The sequence below is a fragment of the Anguilla rostrata genome, chromosome 19 (genome assembly GCF_018555375.3).
Source record: "Anguilla rostrata isolate EN2019 chromosome 19, ASM1855537v3, whole genome shotgun sequence".
NCBI lineage: Eukaryota > Metazoa > Chordata > Actinopteri > Anguilliformes > Anguillidae > Anguilla > Anguilla rostrata.
Genome location: NC_057951.1, coordinates 15,278,887 through 15,302,328, shown reverse-complemented (window position 1 = coordinate 15,302,328; position 23,442 = coordinate 15,278,887). Strand labels below are relative to the sequence as shown.

The 23,442-nt window shown below is 48.6% G+C and overlaps 1 protein-coding gene across 3 annotated transcripts in view; it reads right to left on the bottom strand.

Moving 5' to 3' along the window:
- lmo3 (LIM domain only 3) overlaps window positions 1–23,442 on the bottom strand; it is a 50,161-nt gene that overhangs the window by 25,581 nt on the left and 1,138 nt on the right. The window contains exons 1-2 of one of the 3 annotated variants that reach the window (XM_064318929.1): window positions 18,813–19,185; window positions 9,902–10,115 (exon numbers count right to left, since the gene is read on the bottom strand). In XM_064318929.1, coding sequence (XP_064174999.1) covers window positions 9,902–10,107 — 206 coding nt within the window. In that variant the 5' untranslated portion in view covers window positions 10,108–10,115; window positions 18,813–19,185. Of the gene's footprint in view, window positions 1–9,901; window positions 10,116–17,462; window positions 17,964–18,812; window positions 19,186–23,442 lie in introns of those variants that run through there. The other 2 variants (XM_064318928.1, XM_064318930.1) reach the window with 2 other exon arrangements.

The window sequence follows — 23,442 nt, the reverse complement described above, 5'->3', positions numbered from 1 at the left end:
TGTATGCAGATGGGACTGACCGCCAACACGGCGCACAATGAGAATCCGCCAAAGGTCAGCTGGCCTCCCGACCCCGCGCCCGTTTAATTAAAAAGACAAAGAGCTGCCGTCTCGTGGGGGGGTGCTGTTATCACTGCTGGGGGGTGGGGGGGTGGTGCTGTTATCACCGCTGGGGGGTGGGGGGGGTGGTGCTGTTATCACCGCTGGGGGGGGGGTGGGGGGGTGCTGTTATCACCGCTGGGGGGTGGGGGGGGTGCTGTTATCACCGCTGGGGGGTGGGGTGGGTGGTGGTGCTGTTATCACCGCTGGGGGGTGGGGGGTGGGGTGGTGCTGTTATCACCGCTGGGGGGTGGGGTGGGGGGGTGCTGTTATCACCGCTGGGGGGTGGGGGGGTGCTGTTATCACCGCTGGGGGGTGGGGTGGGGTGGTGGTGCTGTTATCACCGCTGGGGGGTGGGGGGGGTGGGGGGTGCTGTTATCACGCTGGGGGGTGGGGGGGTGGGGGGTGCTGTTATCACCGCTGGGGGTGGGGGGGGGGTGCTGTTATCACCGCTGGGGGTGGTGGGGGTGCTGTTATCACCGCTGGGGGTGGGGTGGGTGGTGGTGCTGTTATCACCGCTGGGGGGTGGGGTGGGGTGGTGCTGTTATCACCGCTGGGGGGTGGGGTGGGGTGGGTGCTGTTATCACCGCTGGGGGGTGGGGGGGTGGTGCTGTTCATCTGGGGGGGTGTGGGGGTGCTGCTATCACCGCTGGGGGTGGGGTGGAGTGGTGCTGTTATCACCGCTGGGGGGTGGGGTGGGGGTGCTCTTTCAGGAGGGGCCCAGCCCCCCCCAGATGGACGTGGGCTATTTTCTGGCCCTTTGATGTGAGCATAGGCGGGTTTATTAGGGGGCATTAGGGTTAATGCGGGCGATGCTGGGGTCTCAGACTCAGGAAGCGAGGGAGGAGAGAGAGCTGAGGGTGAAGGAAATAAAGGAGAGGAAGTGAAGTTAAGCTCTGCGCAGTCATCCCCATTCTGAGCCCAATCAAGCAGCTGCTGCAGCTGACTCTCATCACCAAGTTATGAGCGACAGTGGGAAGTCAAATGCCAAGTTTGGCAAAGTGTAAAAACATGTGCAGTGTAAAATCAGCTCTGATCCTGAGATCGTACACGTGGCCCCTGATGGCCTGAACTCTGTCAGAGTAGATTTAACACTGAGAATCTTATGCAGAACATATATCGCTGTTTCTATGCATGTGTGTATGCTATGGCTGCATCTAACGCATTAGTGGAATTTCAACAAATTTAGAAAGTTATTTGTTCCACTAAGTTACTTTCACCCCCCCCCCCCGCCCCCAAGCCCCCATGGGCTCCTGGGTGGCCATTTCTGATCTGAGACGGGGGTTCAGCACTCCCGTTCGGCCAAAGGAGCAGTCTGTCACGTCTTTCACATCACATCCACACAACCAATCAGAGAGAGGCGTGTGTGGGGGCCCGCCCAACGCGGAGCAGAAATGCTGAGGTAGTGGCGGAGGTAATGCAGAGGGGGATTATGGGTTTTCTCCCTGGGAGATCTGAGCGACGGCACCACAGAGACCACTCGATGAACCCTGACCCGTGAAAAGCAATTTCAGTCCCAGATCTGAGCGATGTAACTGACTGTCTGCATTACAGTGGAGAAAATTAAAGCCGGTCTCTAATGCATACAAACTGATGGGGGAATCCGCCACTGAACACCCAAAGCTCGCTCGGTTTGGGCTATGAAATGAAACCGCAGTTTGCCTCTCAAATCTACATTAATATTTGCTCCAGTCTGCTCATACTTTTCATGTAATTACAGGACATGGATCTCATTTCAGCTTTGTGGGGGGACAACAAACGAGATTTTATTTACGATTTTTTATTTTTATTTTTTGATATGGGGTGGGGGGCACTAACAGTACTACCCAATACAACATGATAATATAGGCTGGGGCCATTAGATTATTTCCCAAAGCTGGAGGGGTACGTGTGTCATCACCCCCGCCCATCCTGGGATCTGGGTACATGCCTGATGTGTTGTCCCAGCTGAATTGTATCATTAATTACAATTTACTGTCATAATGGCCTGGATTCAATCCACATTTATTCTTACGTACGTCTCAAAAAAGACACACAGAGTGTTTATATTTTTAATATCAATTTATGTCATTCATTTTGATTGCTCAGAGAAAACTGTCAGCTGTTTTTGAAAACTGTCACACTGTGTGTTCCGGTGACATGCACACACGCACACGCGCACACGCACACACACACACACACACACACAGTACAGAGCTGATCTGCAGAGCTTGTGAAGCATGTCCCTATAAAGGCAGAAAGGTGTATCTTTGCAGTGCTGAGGCTGGGGAAGCAGGGGCAGCTGCTGTTAGCTTGTGCAGAATAAACAGCAGACATGACGGCTGGATCTCTGAGCAGGAGCTACGCAGGCTGTAGGCCTGTCACAGCGAGCGCGAGCTCCTCTCAGATCTACTGCTACCCGCACACCGTTACCCGCACACCGCCACCCGCTCTCTCTGTCCGCCTGAGCGCAGTGAGAAAGAACAATATCAGTGAGCAGAATACTTTAGGGGGGACTTTTCATCCTCTTCTGCAGTTTTGTTCCAATATCAACAAAAATGTGTGTAAACTAGAAAAAAGAACCCTGGATTTAAAAACAAAAAAGTGTTTGTCCTTAACTCACAGTCACAAGCCTGGATTCAATCTGCATTTGTCTTTAATTACTTTTTACTGTGTGTGTGTGTGTGTGTGTGTGTGTGTGTCTGCCTTATTGTTTTAAACACAAACACATTTTCCCCATTTTTATTTTTAGCTTAAATATAAAAAATAATGCTTGCATTGATCTAACGGTGTTCTGGATTAAATCAACATTTGTCCCAAACTTTGACTTAAAAAAATAACTTATTTCAAAATATAGAAGAATCTGCAGAATCTGCGCTGTACGCAGGGAGAGATGCTCCAGCGCTCTGTGCGTTTGCGCACGTGCAGTTAGCGTGTAGCTACGCCGCTGTGCTGCCCTCCAGCCCCGCCCCCTCATTAGCATATGCATGAGCCGGGACACGCCAAACTGCCATTTTAACACCAGTGCCCTCGCAGCGCGGTCAGCGGGGGGGGGGGGGGAGGCTCGGGGGGGGGGAGAGGAAGCGGACGGCGGTCAGGCGGGCCGGGGGGTGTGGGGGGGGGGGCAAGAGGAAGCGGGCGGGGGTCGGACAGCCGGGGGGGGGCGAGAGGAAGCGGGCGGGGGTCGGACAGCGCGCGGGGCGGGGGGCGAAAGCGAGCGGGAGGACGTCGTGATGCGGCTGCTCTACGGCGAGCCCAGCCCTGGCCTACATGCAGCACCACGGTCCTCTAAAGAGACGTCTCTCCTGACCCCTCAGCTGACAGTTATTAATAACAACACGCACTGGGAGCAGTTCACCTTGTAGTGATAAAGCTCTGCGCCTCCCCTTCACCAGCAGCTGCAGCAGGAGCATCCCAGGAAGGAGCGCGTTTTTACAATATATATGCACACACACACACACACACACACACACACACATACATCTGTACATATGTGTAAAAGATGGTGAGACACTGACGAATTGTCAGTCTCAAAAGCAATGTCGAAATAACAGAAGTGTTTGTTGTTTTATTTTTTAAAAGGGAGCGATGTTTGATTGTAGCCTATTAAAAATCTCAGTAAACTCTTATTGCTGAGTAATTAAGCCTAATCAATATTCCGCCGTTCAGCTTTTATTGTGAAGGACAGTAAATGGCGCTGCTGAGAGCTGGTGGTGTGTAGTGTGTAAGCCTGTTTCACACAGACACACCAGTGCGTATTCAGCAGGAGAAACAGCGTCGCACAGGAGCGTACACAAGGCTGTAAGGAGCACCATGGCTGCCCCAGGACATTACACACACTCCCCTCTCAGCTCTGTGTTCATCCCTAACCCCGAACCCCGAACCCCAAACCCTCAACCCCAAACCCCGAACCCTCAACCCCAAACCCCAAACCCTGCGTAAAAAAGCATAAGACGTAAACGAGCCCTGTCCCTCTCATCCTGGGCTGCTGGGCTCAGGGTTAGGTGAGCGGCCCGTCCCGCAGAGGGACAGTAAAATGAGTGTTTGCTGGCTGCCAGACCACGGCACGTTGCCCCGGCGATCTCACGCGCGTCGTGTTCTTTACAAAATTGAATTTAAAAAATATTTCCTTTTGATTCAAGTCACGTTGTAGATATTTCTTTTGTATCAAGCATTACTGGAAGGTCAAGGGTTCCCCCCCCCCATGCATTTACATTTCAAGGGCGGTAACTTTGGGCTCGTCCTCAGTGCCATAACTGCCAAGGAACTGTCGGCTCAAAGTGGGAAACATGGCAGAAGAATGTTTTTCAGGCGCGAGGCTGAAGGCGGCGATGACAGCGGCGTGTGCAGCGCGCGGGTCTGTGACCTCTCAGAGAACCGCGTTCGCTCCCGAGCCATCGCAGCGCAGGTGCGGCTCCGGCCCCAAACACACACAGCATCATCTGGGGCGCGGAGCGTCCGCTGAGCCGACCTTGCACACGCGCCCTTTGGACTTGCAGATTTACCAGCGGGGGCTGTTTACAAATGCAGCGCACTCGCGGACACGGGGGGGCGGGGGGGGGGGGGGTGAGAAATGGAGGCAGAATAACCGCTCAGATTTTCTGTGTAGATTACGACGGGATCCGTCAATATTTCTTGGTGTAAAAATGAATCTGGAAATCATGTAGCATGTTTCTGCTGTAATCTGGCGCATCGATCCCCCGCCTTGCGTACTTTATTTGATCCATTCTTCTTCCATTTGTCAAATGCATTTGAAGTCTGACTCTGGGGCGTTGAGTTTGCGGTGATTTATTTGTATTTGAGAGCGCACGTCAGCCGTTTGCAGTATTTTGTAGCTGCAGCAGACGATCTCGTGTTAAAATCTTAAATAGGGCCAGAGGGTAGAGCTTGTCAGCGTGTCGATGTAGGTTTGATCCAATATTTACAGCTGACAACTCGGAATAAAATGTTTGTTCCACAGATTTAGTAAGCACAGATATGCCTTTCGGCTCTCGCTGTTTTATGGGCTTCTCGCATGCCATAGATCTGCCATTCCCAGCTTTAAACAGCAGTGCACTGTGGGCCTGCTTTACTAAGGCCTTCAGCACACACTAACCAATAACGTGACCAATGATTGGTCACGGTATTCATTTTGCACCAATCGTTGTTTGTGTTATTAGTTTTGTGTGAAAGGCTTTGCATGCGCTAAAGGTCTTAGTAAATCAGGCCTTAATATCGGGAACAGGGGGGAGCATCAGCACTTTCCAAAGTTAACATGATATTTTTACCTTTCTGTTCTGGTGTTGCTCAGACTGCTTCCATGACTGAATCATTTTTGAGATTCATATACGAGGTGTTAATCTTGGATCAGGGCCTGGACTGACCTGGACTTCTCTGCAATGGGGAAACCATTGAGCGGCAGGTTTAATGGTTTAAAATCCCCTCCATATACGCACCCTGTAATGAGCTCACGCCTGTCCCGACAAAGGGCCTGCAGGGGGCCAGGGGCCTGGGGCCGTAAGCCCAGGGCTCCGAGCTCATTTAGAGGCCCTTGCACATGCCCGTCCTGCTTGTGTTCTCAGGGGCATCGAGTCGGCTTCTGGCGGTTCTGTTCAGCTTTAAACTAACGTCCCACGTGCGTCTCACAGTTTGGGATTGCAGTGGACATGATCTCAGTCTCTGAGGTGCAGCTGACGGGCTGCAGAAGAGCAGGCAGCTCCGAGGGAACAGAATCGCCCCGCCCCGCCCCGCCCCGCCCCGCCCCGCCCCGCCTTTCCCCTCTTCATCTGAATTCATTTACATATCATTTGAATAAATTATAGATATTTACAGATATCATTTGAATAGATCTTAGAGGGCCTTTCTGAAGGTGTGCCAGGTTTGTCCCATTCTTGACATGTTCACTTTATCTGCCAGTTTACTCATGGTTTTTGTTTGTTTTTGTTTGTACAGAAGCTGTGTGCGATTCTCTGAGTGCATTTCCTGGCAGAGCACCCGGTTACTTCTCCCCGTACCCTTGAAGGACAATGACCCAGAATCTCCAATCATATTCCAGCGAGGGTCACTGACAGAATGTCGGGTGAGTCACGCCATAATTTAATCGGCTTTTATTGGAAATGCATGAAATCTTTAACTTTTAATTTCGGTTCTACTCAGTAGCCCTGCTCTGTTTGCCTTGCTCAGGCAGCCTGCCGCTCTGTCAGTTAGCCGCTCTGTCAGTTAGCCGCTCGTCCCGCCGCTCTGTCAGTTAGCCGCTTGTCCCGCCGCTCTGTCAGTTAGCCGCTCGTCCCGCCGCTCTGTCAGTTAGCCGCTCGTCCCGCCGCTCTGTCAGTTAGCCGCTCGTCCCGCCTGCCGCTCTGTCAGTTAGCCGCTCGTCCCGCCTGCCGCTCTGTCAGTTAGCCACTCGTCCTGCCGCTCTGTCAGTTAGCCACTCGTCCCGCCGCTCTGTCAGTTAGCCGCTCGTCCCGCCTGCCGCTCTGTCAGTTAGCCGCTCGTCCCGCCTGCCGCTCTGTCAGTTAGCCGCTCGTCCCGCCTGCCGCTCTGTCAGTTAGCCGCTCGTCCCGCCGCTCTGTCAGTTAGCCGCTCGTCCCGCCGCTCTGTCAGTTAGCCGCTCGTCCCGCCGCTCTGTCAGTTAGCCGCTCGTCCCGCCGCTCTGTCAGTTAGCCGCTCGTCCCGCCGCTCTGTCAGTTAGCCGCTCGTCCCGCTGCTCTGTCAGTTAGCCGCTCTGTCAGTTAGCCGTGCAGCTCGCTGCTCTGTCAGTTAGCCGCTCTGTCAGTTAGCCGCTCGTCCCGCTGCTCTGTCAGTTAGCCGTGCAGCTCGCTGCTCTGTCAGTTAGCCACTCGTCCTGCTGCTGTCAGTTAGCTGCTCGTCCTGCTGCTCTGTCAGTTAACTGCTCGTCCTGCTGCTCTGTCAGTTAGCCGCTCGTCCCGCCGCTCTGTCAGTTATCCGCTCGTCCCGCGCTTACACACACCACTGGCCTGCCTGCCACGTCCGTGCCTGATAACTCTGAACTTTGACATCCATAAATCTCCCTCTCCTCCACCCCCTCGCATGTGTTCATGAATGGCAACTATGTTTGGGCTGGGAGTATCTCCCTTTTCAGAACCAAATCCCTTCCCATCAGACTCGGGCGCACACCCCAGTAAAGATGCGGCAGTCCCAGACCACACACACACACACCCCCGCGCTGACATTCCGTGAAACACACCGTCACACGTGTGAGAATGGCAGTATGAACCAAAGATACTCTTATTTAACTAAAGATACCCTTATTTAGGTTTGTTTGTACGTTAGTGTATAACAGATGCCTGGGGGATCTCAGTGCTGATTTAGAATTTTATTTTTTTTAAGTAAGCCTTTCTTTGTAAGAAGGCATCAGTGCTCACTTATGCCAAACCATGCTTTACAATGTGTTTATCTTTCTCTGGTAGCCAGCTTGCCACAGCACTGATAAATCTACAAATTTTGACGGGTCTGTGGTTTTGCTTGCATTTACAATCTTCGTAAAACCACTCTTGAGGAAAATTGAAGTTGCAGTGGAAAAAGAATGAATGAATAGATAAATAACCCATCACCACCCCGTGCGGTTTTTTAAATAGATGCTGGAATTACTGATGTCCAATAATTCTTTCATGTTTGCATTCGGGCCTCCATCCTGTTCCAGGATTTCTGAACCTGTGCTGTGCTTTGTGCAAAATAAAGACCCAAATAAATAGAAGGCGCTAGTTTCTCATTTTGGTGCTGCTTGAGGAATGAATATTTTAGGGGAAAGTAATCCTGTACACGTGTGAGAGGCAGCGTGTGTGCTGCAGCTCTGTGATAGACTGCACTGCTCTCATCTGCATAAATGATGCACACAGCAGAATTAAATTCACCTGGCCGGGGTGAGGAGAGAGAGAGGCCGATAAACAAACACACATCTGTCCTGTAACACAGCTGGGCCTCCCTGTGAGCTTCAGAGAAATATTCAGCAGGTTCCACAGTGTGCCGTACAGCAGTGTGGAATTCTGAGGAGTAATGTGTCATACAGCAGTGTGGAATTCTGGGGAATAATGTGTCATACAGCAGTGTGGAATTCTGAGGAGTAATGTGTCATACAGCAGTGTGGAATTCTGGGGAGTAATGTGTCATACAGCAGTGTGGAATTCTGGGGAATAATGTGTCATACAGCAGTGTGGAATTCTGGGGAATAATGTGTCATACAGCAGTGTGGAATTCTGGGGAATAATGTGTCATACAGCAGTGTGGAATACTGGGGAGTAATGTGTCATACAGCAGTGTGGAATTCTGGGGAATAATGTGTCATACAGCAGTGTGGAATTCTGGGGAGTAATGTGTCATACGGCAGTGTGGATTCTGAGGAACCCTAACAGATCACTCAACAACACAGCACAGAGCACAACTCAGCAAAGTACCAATCACAGCACAGTTTAGCTCAGCTCAGCACAGTACGGCACAGCACAGATCCTTCACAAGCTGCCACACCAAACACTGATTGGTAAAATACAACCTTTCTCTTTAAACACACAGATCAATGGATGTGCTTTTCTGTTGATACAGACTAAACAAAATCATATCTGAACCTTTGATACAGTAAAAAAGAAAGAAAAAGAAACGATGTTCCATTTGCAGCGTTGTTTCTGATACGCTGCATAATGGCGGCTGCATGATAACGCCAGGGGCCGTGTGAAAAGTGACACAGTGTTTAGTAAAAGAAAGTCGCGGCACGAGGAGCGTCTGTGACACGGCCTGAGTGCGGGACGGTCAGGAGACGCCGGAGGGTCAGAATTAAGCCTGCACTCCTGCTCCGGACAGAGAGCCCAGCGTCCGGTCCCCCCGCACCCCCCAGCACAGCGAGGCAGCGCAGGGCACACACCACAGCGAGGCAGCACAGGGGACACACAGCACAGAGAGGCAGCACAGGGGACACACAGCACAGAGAGGCAGCACAGGGGACACACAGCACAGAGAGGCAGCACAGGGGACACAGCACAGTGAGGCAGCACAGGACACACAGCACAGCGAGGCAGCACAGGGGACACACAGCACAGCGAGGCAGCACAGGGGACACATGGTAGTCGGACCTCATTGTGACATCACAAAGCAGACGGAACAGTGGGGATCACCCATGTGACCACTGATTAACCAACAGCGTCGTGCTACGCTTTGCTCCCCGATCAGCTTTTACAGTTAGTGGCGTGTTTCCTATGGTGTGTTCTACTGCCTGTATGTTTATCTAAATTACGGATCAATCATGGTGAAAAAAACGTTTTAATCTATTACAATTATTAAACACCCTGAATTCACCCTGAACTAATAACAAATATTGAATGAGTGAATGAATGAATGAATATTGTTGTGAAAAACACAGAAATTGACTGTCCGTCAGCACAGAATCGATCTGTCTCTGGCTGTTTTCTCTCTGCCGTGCCCTAAAGTCTGGGGATTATTCCAGGCCGATATTACTCTGCCGCAGGACTACACACAGTCACTCCGTCTCATTCGTTTCTGGGCACTTAAACCAATCAGGATGTCTTTCAGATCAGTCAGACCAGTGAGGGAGCAATAGTCATGTGACCCTTCAGCTCAACGTAAAGACACCTGACCAATCAGCCCTTAAACTCAATCAGAAAGCCTCAGCATGGATCAAATCAAGCGAAAAGTGACTGAGTGCGTGTGAAAGAGTGTACGTGTGCGTGAGTGTGTGCATGTGAGTGTGTGTGCATGCTTGAGTGCGTGTGCGCGCATGTGTGTTTGTGAGAGTGTGTGTGGGTGCATGTGTCTGTGTGTGTGGGCGTGGCCTGTGCTGAGAGTGGGCAGGGTGGGGGATGGGGGCGGGGCTCACCGTAGGTAGTCCCGCCTGCACAGGATGAGGTTGGCCTTGGTGTAGAGGGTGGAGCCCACCTCGCCCAGCCGGCAGTCGCAGCAGGCGCACTTCAGGCAGTCCTCGTGCCAGTACTTGTCCAGCGCCTTCAGCAGGTAGCGGTCTTTGATCTTCCTGTTGCAGCCAGCACAGCCCTTCGGCTTGGTGTCCGGCTGGACCGAGAGCATTTGTATACCTGCGGGGAGGAAGGCCAGCGTCAGCCGCGATACACAGGAAGGCCAGCGTTAGCCGCGATACACAGGAAGGCCAGCGTTAGCCGCGATACACAGGAACACCAGCGTTAGCCGCGATACACAGGAAGGCCAGCGTTAGCCGCGATACACAGGAAGGCCAGCGTTAGCCGCAATACACAGGAAGGCCAGCGTTAGCCGCGATACACTGGAACACCAGCGTTAGCCGCGGTACACAGGAACGTCAGCGTTAGCCGCGATACACAGGAAGGCCAGCGTTAGCCGCGATACACAGGAACACCAGCGTTAGCCGCGGTACACAGGAACGTCAACGTTAGCCGCGATACACAGGAAGGCCAGCGTTAGCCGCGATACACAGGAAGGCCAGCGTTAGCCGCGATACACAGGAAGGCCAGCGTTAGCCGCGATACACTGGAACGCCAGCATTAGCCGCGGTACGCCAACGTTAGCCGCGGTACACAGGAACGCCAGCGTTAGCCGCGGTACGCCAACGTTAGCCGCGGTACGCCAACGTTAGCCGCGGTACGCCAACGTTAGCCGCGGTACGCAGGAACACCAACGTTAGCCTCGGTACACAGGAATGCCAGCATTAGCCGCGGTACACAGGAACGCCAGCATTAGCCGCGGTACACAGGAACGCCAGCATTAGCCGCGGTACACAGGAACACCAACGTTAGCCACGCGCAGTACGCACGAACACCAACGTTAGCCACGAGCGGTACACAGGAACACCAACGTTAGCCGCGAGCGGTACACAGGAACGCCAACGTTAGCCGCGGTACACAGGAACGCCAGCATTATCCGCGGTACACAGGAACGCCAGCATTATCCGCGGTACACAGGAACACCAACGTTAGCCGCGAGCGGTACACAGGAACGCCAACGTTAGCCACGGTACACAGGAACGCCAACGTTAGCCGCGGTACACAGGAACGCCAGCATTAGCCGCGGTACACAGGAACGCCAACGTTAGCCGCGGTACACAGGAACGCCAGCATTATCCGCAGTACACAGGAACACCAACGTTAGCCACGCGCAGTACGCACGAACACCAACGTTAGCCACGAGCGGTACACAGGAACGCCAACGTTAGCCGCAGTACACAGGAACGCCAGCATTAGCCGCGGTACACAGGAACGCCAGCGTTAGCCGTGGTACGCAGGTACTGGTGTAAGGAGATATTGCCATTTCTGCTGCTTCGCCAAAAGAAGCTTAGTGACTGTGCTCGTGATCATTCAACCCAGAGGTTTTTACACAGTTACACAAGGGATCATTCTAATACTCTTTCAGAGTAAGCTGTACTATAGCACAGCTGATTTAACACTAAATGTTTTGTTGATTTTCATAATATTTATTGATGATATTATTGTGTAACAAAAACTGCAAAACTGATTTCTTCTGATGATCTACTTTCTGCTTAGTTAATTCTGTACAACACTGTTACTGTACAATATCCTAGATATTGTCATTTTTGTTACTCAATAACTGTAATCTGTAATTTCCATTATTTAGCTACGACCATGCATGTGACTAGGAGGACAAATATTTCCGTTATTTAGTAACATGAAGGGCAGTAACTATAACAACGCGCATTTCAGTGGAGGTCCATCTGGCAGTGTTATAGTACATGTACATGGAAAAAATACTGGATTCTAAAAATAAGCACAGAAACGCTTTCTTAAAAAAAATTTTTTTAAATCACACACGGTCACACAATTTTATATTGTCAATTTCCTAGATAACATTCAGTCAAATTTCCCCTTATTTAGATCTCTAGTCTCTTAGAATTAAACAAAAAGATTTTGGATAGGTTTTTTCTTTGGATTTCATCCACCCACACACAGTACACAGTGCACAGTAAATGGAATTGCATTATAAACAGTGATTTCATGGTACACCCTTATTTTAATTCTGATTGGGAATACTGCGGATCAAGTTGCTAACTAAACCACCTCATTTAAAACCCTGTTACTGTATAAGAGCAGCGGCTGAGAGTGCTATGGAGGCTCTCCGTTAGATTGCACTGTTCTTTAGCACGTTAGAGAAGGTTATAACAGCAGTTCCAGAGCTCGGAGAGACGAACAGAACCTGCAGCTCAGGTGAAAGCAAGCCTGCGACTCTAACTCCCGCTCACACACACACACACAACACACACACAGGCTAACTCCCGCTCACACACACACACACACACACACCGGCTAACTCCCGCTCACACACACACACACACAGGCTAACTCCCGCTCACACACACACACACACACACACAGGCTAACTCCCGCTCACACACACACACACACACACAAGGCTAACTCCCACTCCACACACACACACAGGCTAACTCCCGCTCGACAACACCACCCAACGTAGCTCCCCGCTCCACACACCAGCCCCTCCTGAGGCCTAAATCGTCCACACCACAACACACACCCCCCCCACCATCCGCCTCCTCCCGCTCCCAGCCGTCACCCACACAGGCACTCCCAGTCCACACACAACACCACAGCGCTAACTGCCCGCCCACCCCACAACACACACACACACACACAGGCTAACTCCACTCACACACACACACACACACACCAGAGGCTAACTCCGCTCACACACACACACACACACAGGCTAACTCCCGCTCACACACACACACACAGGCTAACTCCCGCTCACACACACACACACACACACACAGGCTAACTCCCGCTCTGACAAGTGCAGCTCATTCCCAAATGTGAGTCTCCTCTCCCGGTCCCCTTCCTCTGTGGGCCGGGGCCTTTGTGCGCCCCTGCCTGTGTGTGAGGGCCTGACAATGCGTCCCGGAGCAGGGCCTGTGATTAGTACCAAACCCCCCCCCCCCCCCCCCTTGCCTCGCCCCTGCCTCACCCGGCTCCCTCTTTGTCCGTGCCCCACACAGGGGCCGCTCCACTCTTAAGTGCCACATTGTTTTCCCACAATGCACCAGCATGCCGCCGATCGGCTGGCCCCGCCCACGTCACGCCGGGAAATTAAATGCATTCTGAGGGGAGAGCAGCGCAGAGCAGAGCCCACTGTGTGCAAAACCAGCCAGAGAGTGCGTGCCAGGCTCTGAGTATAACTGTGTGTGTGTGTGTGTGTCAGGCTCTGAGTATAACTGTGTGTGTGTGTGTGTGTCAGGCTCTGAGTATAACTGTGTGTGTGTGAGTGTGTGTGTGTGTGTGTGTGTCAGGCTCTGAGTATAACTGTGTGTATGTGTGCAGGCTCTGAGTATAACTGTGTGTGTGTGTGTGTGTGTGTCAGGCTCTGAGTATAACTGTGTGTGTGTGTGTGTGTGTGTGTGTGTGTGTGTGTGTGTGTCAGGCTCTGAGTATATCTGTGTGTGTGTGTGTGTGTGTGTGTGTGTCAGGCTCTGAGTATAACTGTGTGTGTGTGTGTGTGTGTGTGTGTCAGGCTCTGAGTATAACTGTGTTGTGTGTGTGGTGTGTGTGTCAGGCTCTGAGTATACTGTGTGTGTGTCAGGCTCTGAGTATAACTGGTGTGTGTGTGTGTGTGTTCAGGCTCTGAGTATAACTTTGTGTGTGTGTGTGTGTCAGGCTCTGAGTATAACTGTGTGTGTGTGTGTGTGTCAGGCTCTGAGTATAACTGTGTGTGTGTGTGGTGTGTGTGTGGTGTGTGTGTGTGAGTGTGTGTGTGTGTGTGTGTGTGTGTCAGGCTCTGAGTATAACTGTGTGTGTGTGTGTGTGTGTGTGTGTGTGTTGTGTGTGTGTGGTTCAGGCTCTGAGTATAACTGTGTGTGTGTGTGTGTGTGTCAGGCTCTGAGTATAACTGTGTGTGTGTGTGTGTGTGTGTCAGGCTCTGAGTATAACTGTGTGTGTGTGTGTGTGTGTGTGTGTGTGTGTGTGTGTCAGGCTCTGAGTATAACTGTGTGTGTGAGCTTTGTAAAAACAGTGAGAGAGGCTCCAAGCATAGACGTAGTTTGTGTGAGAGGTGCATTTCACACGGACTGAAGGAGGACTGCTTCACCCTCCTTGTGATTGAGGTTTCAGAAGGAAGTGAAAATTATGCAGATGGAAATATTAAATATGCTCTCATATAAAACACTGACCTGTCCCCTTATATCCTACACACCCAAACTGCAAGGCCTGCTCGAAAGAAAGGAAGCACATCCGAACTACTCATCCAAAAGTCTGTGTGTACTTAAAATATTTCGTTTTGCCACGTGTACCTTATAGACTAAAGGCATACAGAACTGTACACAGCTTGTAAATGCTGTTCTTTACATGTGGTTATAAAAACCAACCTCAAATGTTAAGATACATAAATGAGAAATTGTTTTCGTCTGGTTGGGGAAATAGGGCTTTGATTCTGAGAGTGGTTTAGAATTTAAGATTGTAAATCCGGGGGGGTGAACAGATTTATACAAAACCACCGCTACTTTCACCAAAAGACAGGATCATTGTGTTGGACATTCCCATACACAAAGCTCTAAGCTAATATTAACACAGAGCCGTGTGTGAGCTCCAGGATCCTGTGTTTTTAAGAGCTGATGTGTGTGTACTGAAAGTTCAAGCTTGTTTCATTACAGGCACTGAGTCATAATGAAGTATTAATATTAATAAAGTATTTTTATTGCAGTTAAAAATTCACACGCAAGACTTGAGCATTGATGAACTATCCATCAGTCGTGACTGCATATAGTCCATGAACAGAAATATAAACATTCATTCTAAAATTATATTTTTCAGATTACAAAAAATAATTATTTCCCCAATCTTTAAAATGGATATCATTGTCATCCCCACAAATAGAAAAGTGCCCATAAGAAAAAGCCTGTCCTCAATATTTTAACTGAAACACAAAATACTAACCATGGCTTCCTCTTTCAGTCAAAAGCACATACATTTAAGCTTGTTTAAATGATGTAGTTAACATTTAAAATAAATCCATATTCCAGTTTTACTGAATATAAAAAAAACATTAAACATATGCATTCTGTATGTACTGTGGCTGCGTAGCTGCATATGTGTTGAGGCTCTATTCTATTACACTAATGAGGAGAAGCTCCTGAAACAGGAACAGTCTAAAGTCACCGGGCTGGAACATTACCTCATACGACAGCTGCAGCTGAATCACACGTTCTGCCCTCTCTCTGTCCTCAGAATGTGCTCGACAGATTATCATAAATTCTAAGGATGTTGCGATGAAATGTTGTTTTTTAAACACTTTCAGTAGTGAGGTCACAAATATGTGATCAGAACGTTCTTAACTGAACGTTCTAATGCTGATGTAACAGTCGCTGCTGGTAATTTAAAGCAGTGGAGTTCTAGAACACAGACTCTGAATTTTGTAAAAACATTCCAAAAAAACCTACTCCTCAAAGGTTAAGTGACAGTCCATACCTTGGTATTGTCCTTGTGCACATCAAAGATTTATCAATGCAGGGCACTTTTTGTTTTTATCGTGGTCTCAGTGATCACAGTGTAGGTACTGAACAAGGCTTATATTGGGGTTAAGTAGAGTACTACTTGTAGAGTACGATGGCCGAACAGGGCATATATATGTTATGGGGTTAAGTGGAGTGTAATTGCAATAGCCTGGTGACTGTAGCCACAGACCAGAAACTTGATCCTAAGTGTAAGCTAAATGTGTTTTAAAAATGTATGCTAAGTATCTGACGTATGTACAAGTAAATATTAATATTTACTTTTAAAATCATTTTCGTAACTTATTTCATAAAACAAATGAACATTGTGTGGAAACACCAAAGCAATGAAAAACGGCAGCGCTTAGCGCGCCACAGTACAGACAGAGCTTGGCTCCAGATACCCGTTATAACAAGCACAAAAGACACAGCTGCTTCGGTGCTGAAACAAAACCTTGAAAAGTGACAATGTTCGCCAGAAATGCGTAAAAGAAAGTTACATTAAATCTGAACTGTTTCAACGACCGGATACCAAATAATATAATAACAAAAGTAACTACTTGTGGCATGTCAACAATGCGCCACGTTAATAATGCTTTTACGTAATAACACACTGTCCTCCGAAATCTCTTCACTCTATGCTCTTACCAAACATTTTGATACTTTGGTCCAAGGATTCGTTTAAACAAAACGTTTTGTTTTCTTGAGTGTTAAGGAACACTTGCGTCATACAACAGTTTTTATTTTTTATTTTTAGGGAAAACAACTAGAGCCCACATCAAAAAGGTTTAAGGGTCGTTGTGTTTGCGGTAATGAGAAGGCCCCATTTATTTCATTTCATTTGAGCTGGTGAGCTTCTAATTGGCTGGATCGGATCGTAAAAGGCGCACACGGTTGATCGCGTCCATTGTGCTGCCTTGTTATGCGCCACTCATGCGCACCGTCTCAGCTCGACTGGTTAACACAACAAAGTAACCGCAACTCATTAACAAACGAAAGAGTGTCAACTCTCCTTGGTACACAGAGGTTTGAATCCCAAACTATGCAGTTCACGTTTACACACATTTTATCTGTTCAGCCTTTAACCCAGTACTGTTTTGCGCAAAAAACTATGCCACCTGCACCTAGTTCTGAGTTTTTAGACCTGCATAGGAAAAACAAATTGTCGATAGGGCAGTCTATTCCTCGCAGTAATAACGCTGGACTGGGCCTAAAAGGGGTTGTTTCTGCTCGTTTCCCACAGAACCCCGCGGCTTCGGTATAAACTATTTTGGTTATTTTCCAACGCCACTGCTGTCCGCGTGTCCCAAATCAGACCGATAATACTCTGCTTCTTAAGCACGGGGAAATCAATACACGACCAAGTGACGAGAACACGCCAGACGGAGCAAAGAGCCAATTTGATTCCCCCTTCTCCATCTCAGCTGCAGGACACGGAGACGCTGACATTTTCCCACTCTTATCAGTTTAATTACAGTTGCCATGGTAGCAAAGTGCTACTGCTTGGCAAAGGCCAATAAGAGATTTGCGATCGCGAACCCAGTTTTCGATTCAGATTGGCGTACAACGAAACTAAACCAGTGGAAATCACTTTTAGAGTTAATGTGGCCAGTCTTTGATGCAAATATTCTCTTTATCTCTCTTCAGTGGGAATATGTTAACCATTTAACCCACAAAAACAACTGGCACAGCCTGTCGGGTTTTAAACAAGGAGAGAAACCGCAACACAAATAAACAGTATTTGACACAAATGGAAGACATTATTTCCCATTATGTATCCATAATGGCTATAATTAACTGTATGTATGGGGGAAATGTATATGCTGTAAACACACATCGCGTTGTAGAACATGCCACGAATCACTGAGCGAAGTAAACTGTAAAAGATTCACGGGAAATGGAAAAGGAACAGAAGGAAAGGCCACATAATGCATCTTACCGAAACTTTTCTCCCTTTTCTGCATTTGTTGATTCTCTTCCGCGCCCGAAACACCATGCAACTACAGAATCCAAACGCGATATCTCCGCTTCTGTGGTTCAAGTGAGCAGCTGTATGCACGAGGGTTACTCGCTATTGTTCCAAGTAACAATCCAACCTCGCCGCAAAATGCCAAGATGAAAAGGGGGAAAGAACGCGAACAGCCTAACCGAGAGGCGAGAAGGAGAAACGAGCTCGCGATCGCTCAACGCCGCACGTAAACCGCGTTTGTGACAACAGCGCTGGAGAATGGGAAGACGGAGCAGCAGCCAGTGCGTGGCGCGCGGCGGTGTGCAAATGACAGCGGATGACAAAGGCACATGCTTGCCCCTTCCCAGAGCCGTAATCTCATAATCCTCCAATACCCCATGCGAGCGCGTGTTACAGGCGCCTTCGGTGCGCTTACTGCAATGCTTACGATAAAAACACACTAGCTTTATATAATACCCCAATCACCCACGCATCGTGTCTGAATTCAGGCATTTATCGAATGAATATATGTTCGTATTAACGACACGATAATGTCCTGCATTAATCTACGCGAGTGCCACAGTTAAGGTATGTAAATCGCAATGTAATTACAATGCATTTTTTGTTTGACAGCTTTTGCGGTTTAGACGGGAACAGCTGCATCTTCTGGTTTATTTTATCCTTGATATTGTAACGATTGCTGTTCTTTCTGTTTTTGTTGTTATTATGATGATGATGATTATTATTATTATTATTATTATTATTATTATTATCATCATCATCATCAGTATTGTGTAATTATTATGTGTTTGCTATTGCGTTTTTCATGTTACGTGTGAAATACCACTTTTAAGATGTATGGAGTGTCACTCCAGTTTTGTGGGAAAAACTTGAACTGTTTAACGGGAATAGGGGTTGCGCCCATTTATACACAATCATTCATTAAAATGAAACTGCGTTCTTAAAGTACTCCAGAAATTCCCGTACTCTCGGCGCAATGATTACCTTCCAACACACAGTTTATCCTGAAACAGCGCAGGTAGGATATTGTGTGAAGTAACGCTGATCCATCAATCTAAAGGACAGTCTGAGTAATCGGAATTTTAAAAGAGTGTTCAACTCTCCACAACAGGCGATGCCAAAATGTGTGTATCCACAAAATTTCCATATGCGTAAAAAACATACCTATGGCAACACATAAAAACAGCAAATTAACAAAAACAATGTCCAACGTACGTGTTGATATAAAAAATGAGCAGTTTTTTACGCGATTCTACAGGCAATAGCAAAAAAAAATCTCATATCCTCACATCATAAAAGTGTAGAATCCCCTTTACTCACCTTCTTAGCCAAGTTTACGCGAAGGACTCACTTAAAAACAGGCACCGTAGTGCAGCTTCCAACTATATCCCTCAGAGCTAAAGTTCATAAAACAGGCATTGCCCAGACGGATCTGTGAGATCTTTAACTTAAAAATAATGAGGTCCGCATGGATCCGCGAGCAGGTTGTTGTGCAACCGCGCTACAGGTGTTCGCTTACATCCGCTGCTCAGCTGTCGCGTGGTATTCTGAGGGCTCGGAACAACGCGCCCATCAGTGACTGAGAGATGTTGAACAGTGAACCCGCGCTTTATTATCTACAAGCCCAATCCCTCACCGGTGAGACATAGCACGGCAAAGAAAAGGTCAGCCAGTTATTACGGCGAGATAGAGCAACTCGAGAACGCGAGCGAGCGCGTTCTTGGACACGCACGCACGCACGCGCTCTCTCTCTTTCTCTCTCTCTCTCACACACACATACACACACACACTGCTGAATGCACGATGCCAGTGATGTGGACTTCGCGATGCCATCGCGGTGACATGACAGATTTCCCCATAGTTAAGATATTTAGTCCACGGACCCCTGGCCCGCCGACGCTACTGTACGCAGCTCTTGGTGGTTCGTGCTTGCACTGGTCGAGGCGGTCCGTTAATAAAATTTACATTTACTGTGGTATCTTACTGCACGAAAAGTAGGACTTTTTTTGCAAAACCCTTAGGCTAAGCGGGGGATGGCACTCAGTGTGACTGGCACAGCGTCTCCTTTCTTCTCGGCCCACGAACGGTTGTCTGCCCGTGGACGAGTGCGAGACTACTGTAACTACACTCCGCCTGCACGCCAGACGGCCACAGCTAAATGATTCTTATTAAATCACACTTGGACCGCGCGCCCGCCATGTCGGTTGAATGGGGTGAAACCAGGTAAAGACAAACGCATCCGCTGAATTTACTGTCCACTTTTCTGTTTAGCTTCTTTCGTGCTTTACTGTTATATGGTGTTCTGTTCTCCGTTAATTAAGCATCTATATTAATTTTTGTATGTATTAGTCACATTGTTTATTTAAGGACACCGAGCTCCTGTCGTATCGAATATTTATCAAATTTACAAATTTTTCTCACTGATGCGTAAATGAAAAGTTTTCTTAAACTGACAGGTTGAGTTTGAGCCCCATCATTTATTAGTGGAAGATGTGAAAACTGCAATATGAAATTATAATAATAATTATAACCTGATAATCTAACCTGGTATATTTGTAGACAAGTAAACTTGAAAAACGGCATTGATCATTTATGGTCGCTGATAATTTTCCATTGACCGTGTAAAAAATATTTTGAATTTGCGCGTACACACACACACTCGCAAAGACGCACACATGCTCACACACACGCACACACATTTGGCCCTATTCATTTTCAGGGTAAACACACAGGTCTTAAAGGAAAGCAATTTATAGACCTCTTGAGAACCATGCTTTTGATGAACAGGTCAGGTGGTGTCTGACACAAAAAGGGGGTGTGGTCAGTTTTTTCTCCTTAAGTGTCCCCCTTAAAAGTTAGAGAGATGCGTGCTACCCCACCCCCCCCCCCCCCAAAAAAAAAATCCAAAATGCATAAAATAAATGACCAAATATGTATTATGAATATGAATGCGTGTATTATGAACATTGATGAATATCACACACGGTTACGTGCTGATGTCATTCAGGCGTTAGAGTGTGCTGTTGAATTCTGAGGTGAACGGAAATGGTGCAGAGGAGTCTGGGAGTATTTTCAGGTGTGTATGTTCATAAAGATTAAAGCACATGATGAAACATGTTGGTCTGCAGTGTGATATTTGCCCCGTTTTCTGTGTAACGGCAGTTATTTCAGTACGAGACACATTTCATCTTCCACAGTGTCAAAACATTTCAAATTGCGTGTATTTTATTTGAAAGGTTAAATATTAGAGCTGCACTACATCGTCATGACTTTATTTTAATTGATTGCATGCAGGTATGATTTTTTACTTGTAAAATTAGGAATGTAGAACTAATTTAGCTTTCATGCACATGACAATGAATATAGTGTAATAACTGACACATTCTGTGTTCATCTGTGCTAAGTGAAATATATATTTTTTTTAAACACATCCACTTAGGTTTCAAAAGCGATGACAAATCACTTTACCATGGACAGATGAAATGAGCCCGGCGGGCAGAACACGGCGGGCAGTGCCACCCTGAGCACCGGCTGCCCAGCCGTCACGCTTTCACCCATCGCTCTGAACACTCAGGCCGCACGGCTGCGTTTGGATGCTCCCAAACATGTTCTGTCAAAACACAGACCCAGGGTGCAAACGCTGTTCTGCAGTGGGTCTGAAGTGTCATGATTATATTTGTGCTGTATCTGGCAAAGTACACACACACACACACATGCACAAAACACAAAAATAAGAAAAATCTCACTCTTATTATTTATTTCTTTTAAATTATTTCCAGCATTCAAATAATGCTAATAATTTTGCATGAATATATCTCCTACACCTCCTCTCTGCAATTGCACGAGCTCCCTGCGTAGCTTGCGGAGTTAGATGTGTTTAAACTGCTCAGTGTGTTTTGTGAAGATGGCAGGCTGTAGAGAAGCGTGGCTAAGCGCTAGTGGCTGTGGCCCCTGTGTGCTGCAGTGTTTCTGTGTGCTGCAGTGTTTCTGTGGCCCCTGTGTGCTGCAGTGTTTCTGTGGCCCCTGTGTGCTGCAGTGTTTCTGTGTGCTGCAGTGTTTCTGTGGCCCTGTTTGCTGCAGTGTTTCTGTGGCCCTGTGTGCTGCAGTGTTTCTGTGGCTGTTTGCTCAGTGTTTCTGTGGCCCTGTTGCTCACCTGTTTCCTGTGGCCCCTGTGTGCTCCATGCTTCTCTGTGGGGCCCCTGTTGTGCGTGCCAGTGTTTCTGCATGGCCTGGGGCTCAGTGTTCTCTGTGGCCGTTGACAGTCAGTGTTCTCTCGTGGCCGGAGCTCCAGTGCTCTCTCTAGTGGCAGTCGCTCCATGCTCCCCTCAGAAGCTACACTACGCTCTCCTGGCTCCTCATTCACAAACTCACTCTGCTACCTGTGGCCTGGAAAAACACCCCAACTCCCACTGCTCCTCCTCTCAGCCAATGGCACGAGAGCACAGCTCCCACTGCTCCTCCTCTCAGCCAATGGCACGAGAGCACAGCTCCCACTGCTCCTCCTCTCAGCCAATGGCACGAGAGCACAGCTCCCACTGCTCCTCCTCTCAGCCAATGGCACGAGAGCACAGCTCCCACTGCTCCTCCTCTCAGCCAATAGCACAAGAGTACAGCTCCCACTGCTCCTCCTCTCAGCCAATAGCAGGAGACCACATCTCCTACTGCTCCTCCTCTCAGCCAATAGCACAAGAGCACAACTTCCACTGTTTTATCTCTCAGCCAAGTGCACAAGAGCATTTTGAATAGGTGGGAGGGTAAGAGTGAATGAGAGAGAGATGGACAGAGAGAGAGAAAAATGATGAAAATGATGAGTGATGGCAATAAAGAAAGAGAAACAATAGATATCTAAACAAAAACATAATGACTTAGGAAAATATGAATGAATATTGTTTCCAAGAGAACCGTTTTTTTTGTTATTTCTTCCACCCCTCTGTTTTCCTGTCTTCTTCCTCTCGCTGTGTCCTCCTCTCCTCAGTGACTCTGTTCCCCCCCGTAGACTCGGCTGCTAATTTACCGTCACTGATTAGTGCGTTTATGCAAATCTTTGTTTAAATAATTCCTGTAATGAAACGGCAGGACTGTTCATCAGCAGCGCTGACGCCGGTGCTCTAATTAGTGTTGTGTTTGGGCTCCCTGTGTCAGTCCCCAACCGAGCTTCTGTCTGGGGCAGCGCCTCACCCAAAAACACGCCTTCACCCTCGCCCCAGCGCCGCGCCTCCCACCCTGTCCCCTACGGCCCGCCTGTGAGGCAGGGGCGAGCGCGTGGGGGAGTGGGCGAGCGCGTGGGGGGGTGGGGGGTATCTGTGGGACGATGCTCTTCTTACCCACGGAAGGGGGTTTGGAGAGAGGAGTGGCTGAATTAGGTTCCACAGACGGGCCCGAGCCCAGGCGATAGTTAGCATGCACGTCCACACCGCTCATTTTCAGCCTAAAATGTAGGGATAATTAGATGGGTCATAAAATGCTCCCCTCCCCATTATGAGTGATGAAATGCATTACAGCTGACAGGGTATTACCTGCAAGTAATTAGGGTTTGTCATGAATTAAATTATTTCAAAGCGGCTATCTGCCCAATCAGGCAATCTGCGGGGAGATGCTTTAGAGAGAGAGCGGAGGAGACGCGGTGCGGAAGGAGAGGCAGGAAGACCGAGAGCAGAGCACTAACCCCTTACTTTATTTTTTATTTCTTTCTCTTTTTTTCTTTTTGCTTGCCTCCCTGCTCCTCCTCTCTCGTAATCACATGAATTATTCACAGGGAAACATAATCATAAAAAGGAGGGGAGGGGTGGGGGGGGGTTGGAAGATGAAGAACCGTACCTAATGTGCTCCGAGGAGGTGATCTCGCCCCCCCCCCCCACCCCCGCCAGTGCAAAGCGATCCGGCGAACAAGAGGTGGAATATAATCATTTTCTGCTGACACCCCAGTGAAAGAACATCATTAACACTCAGG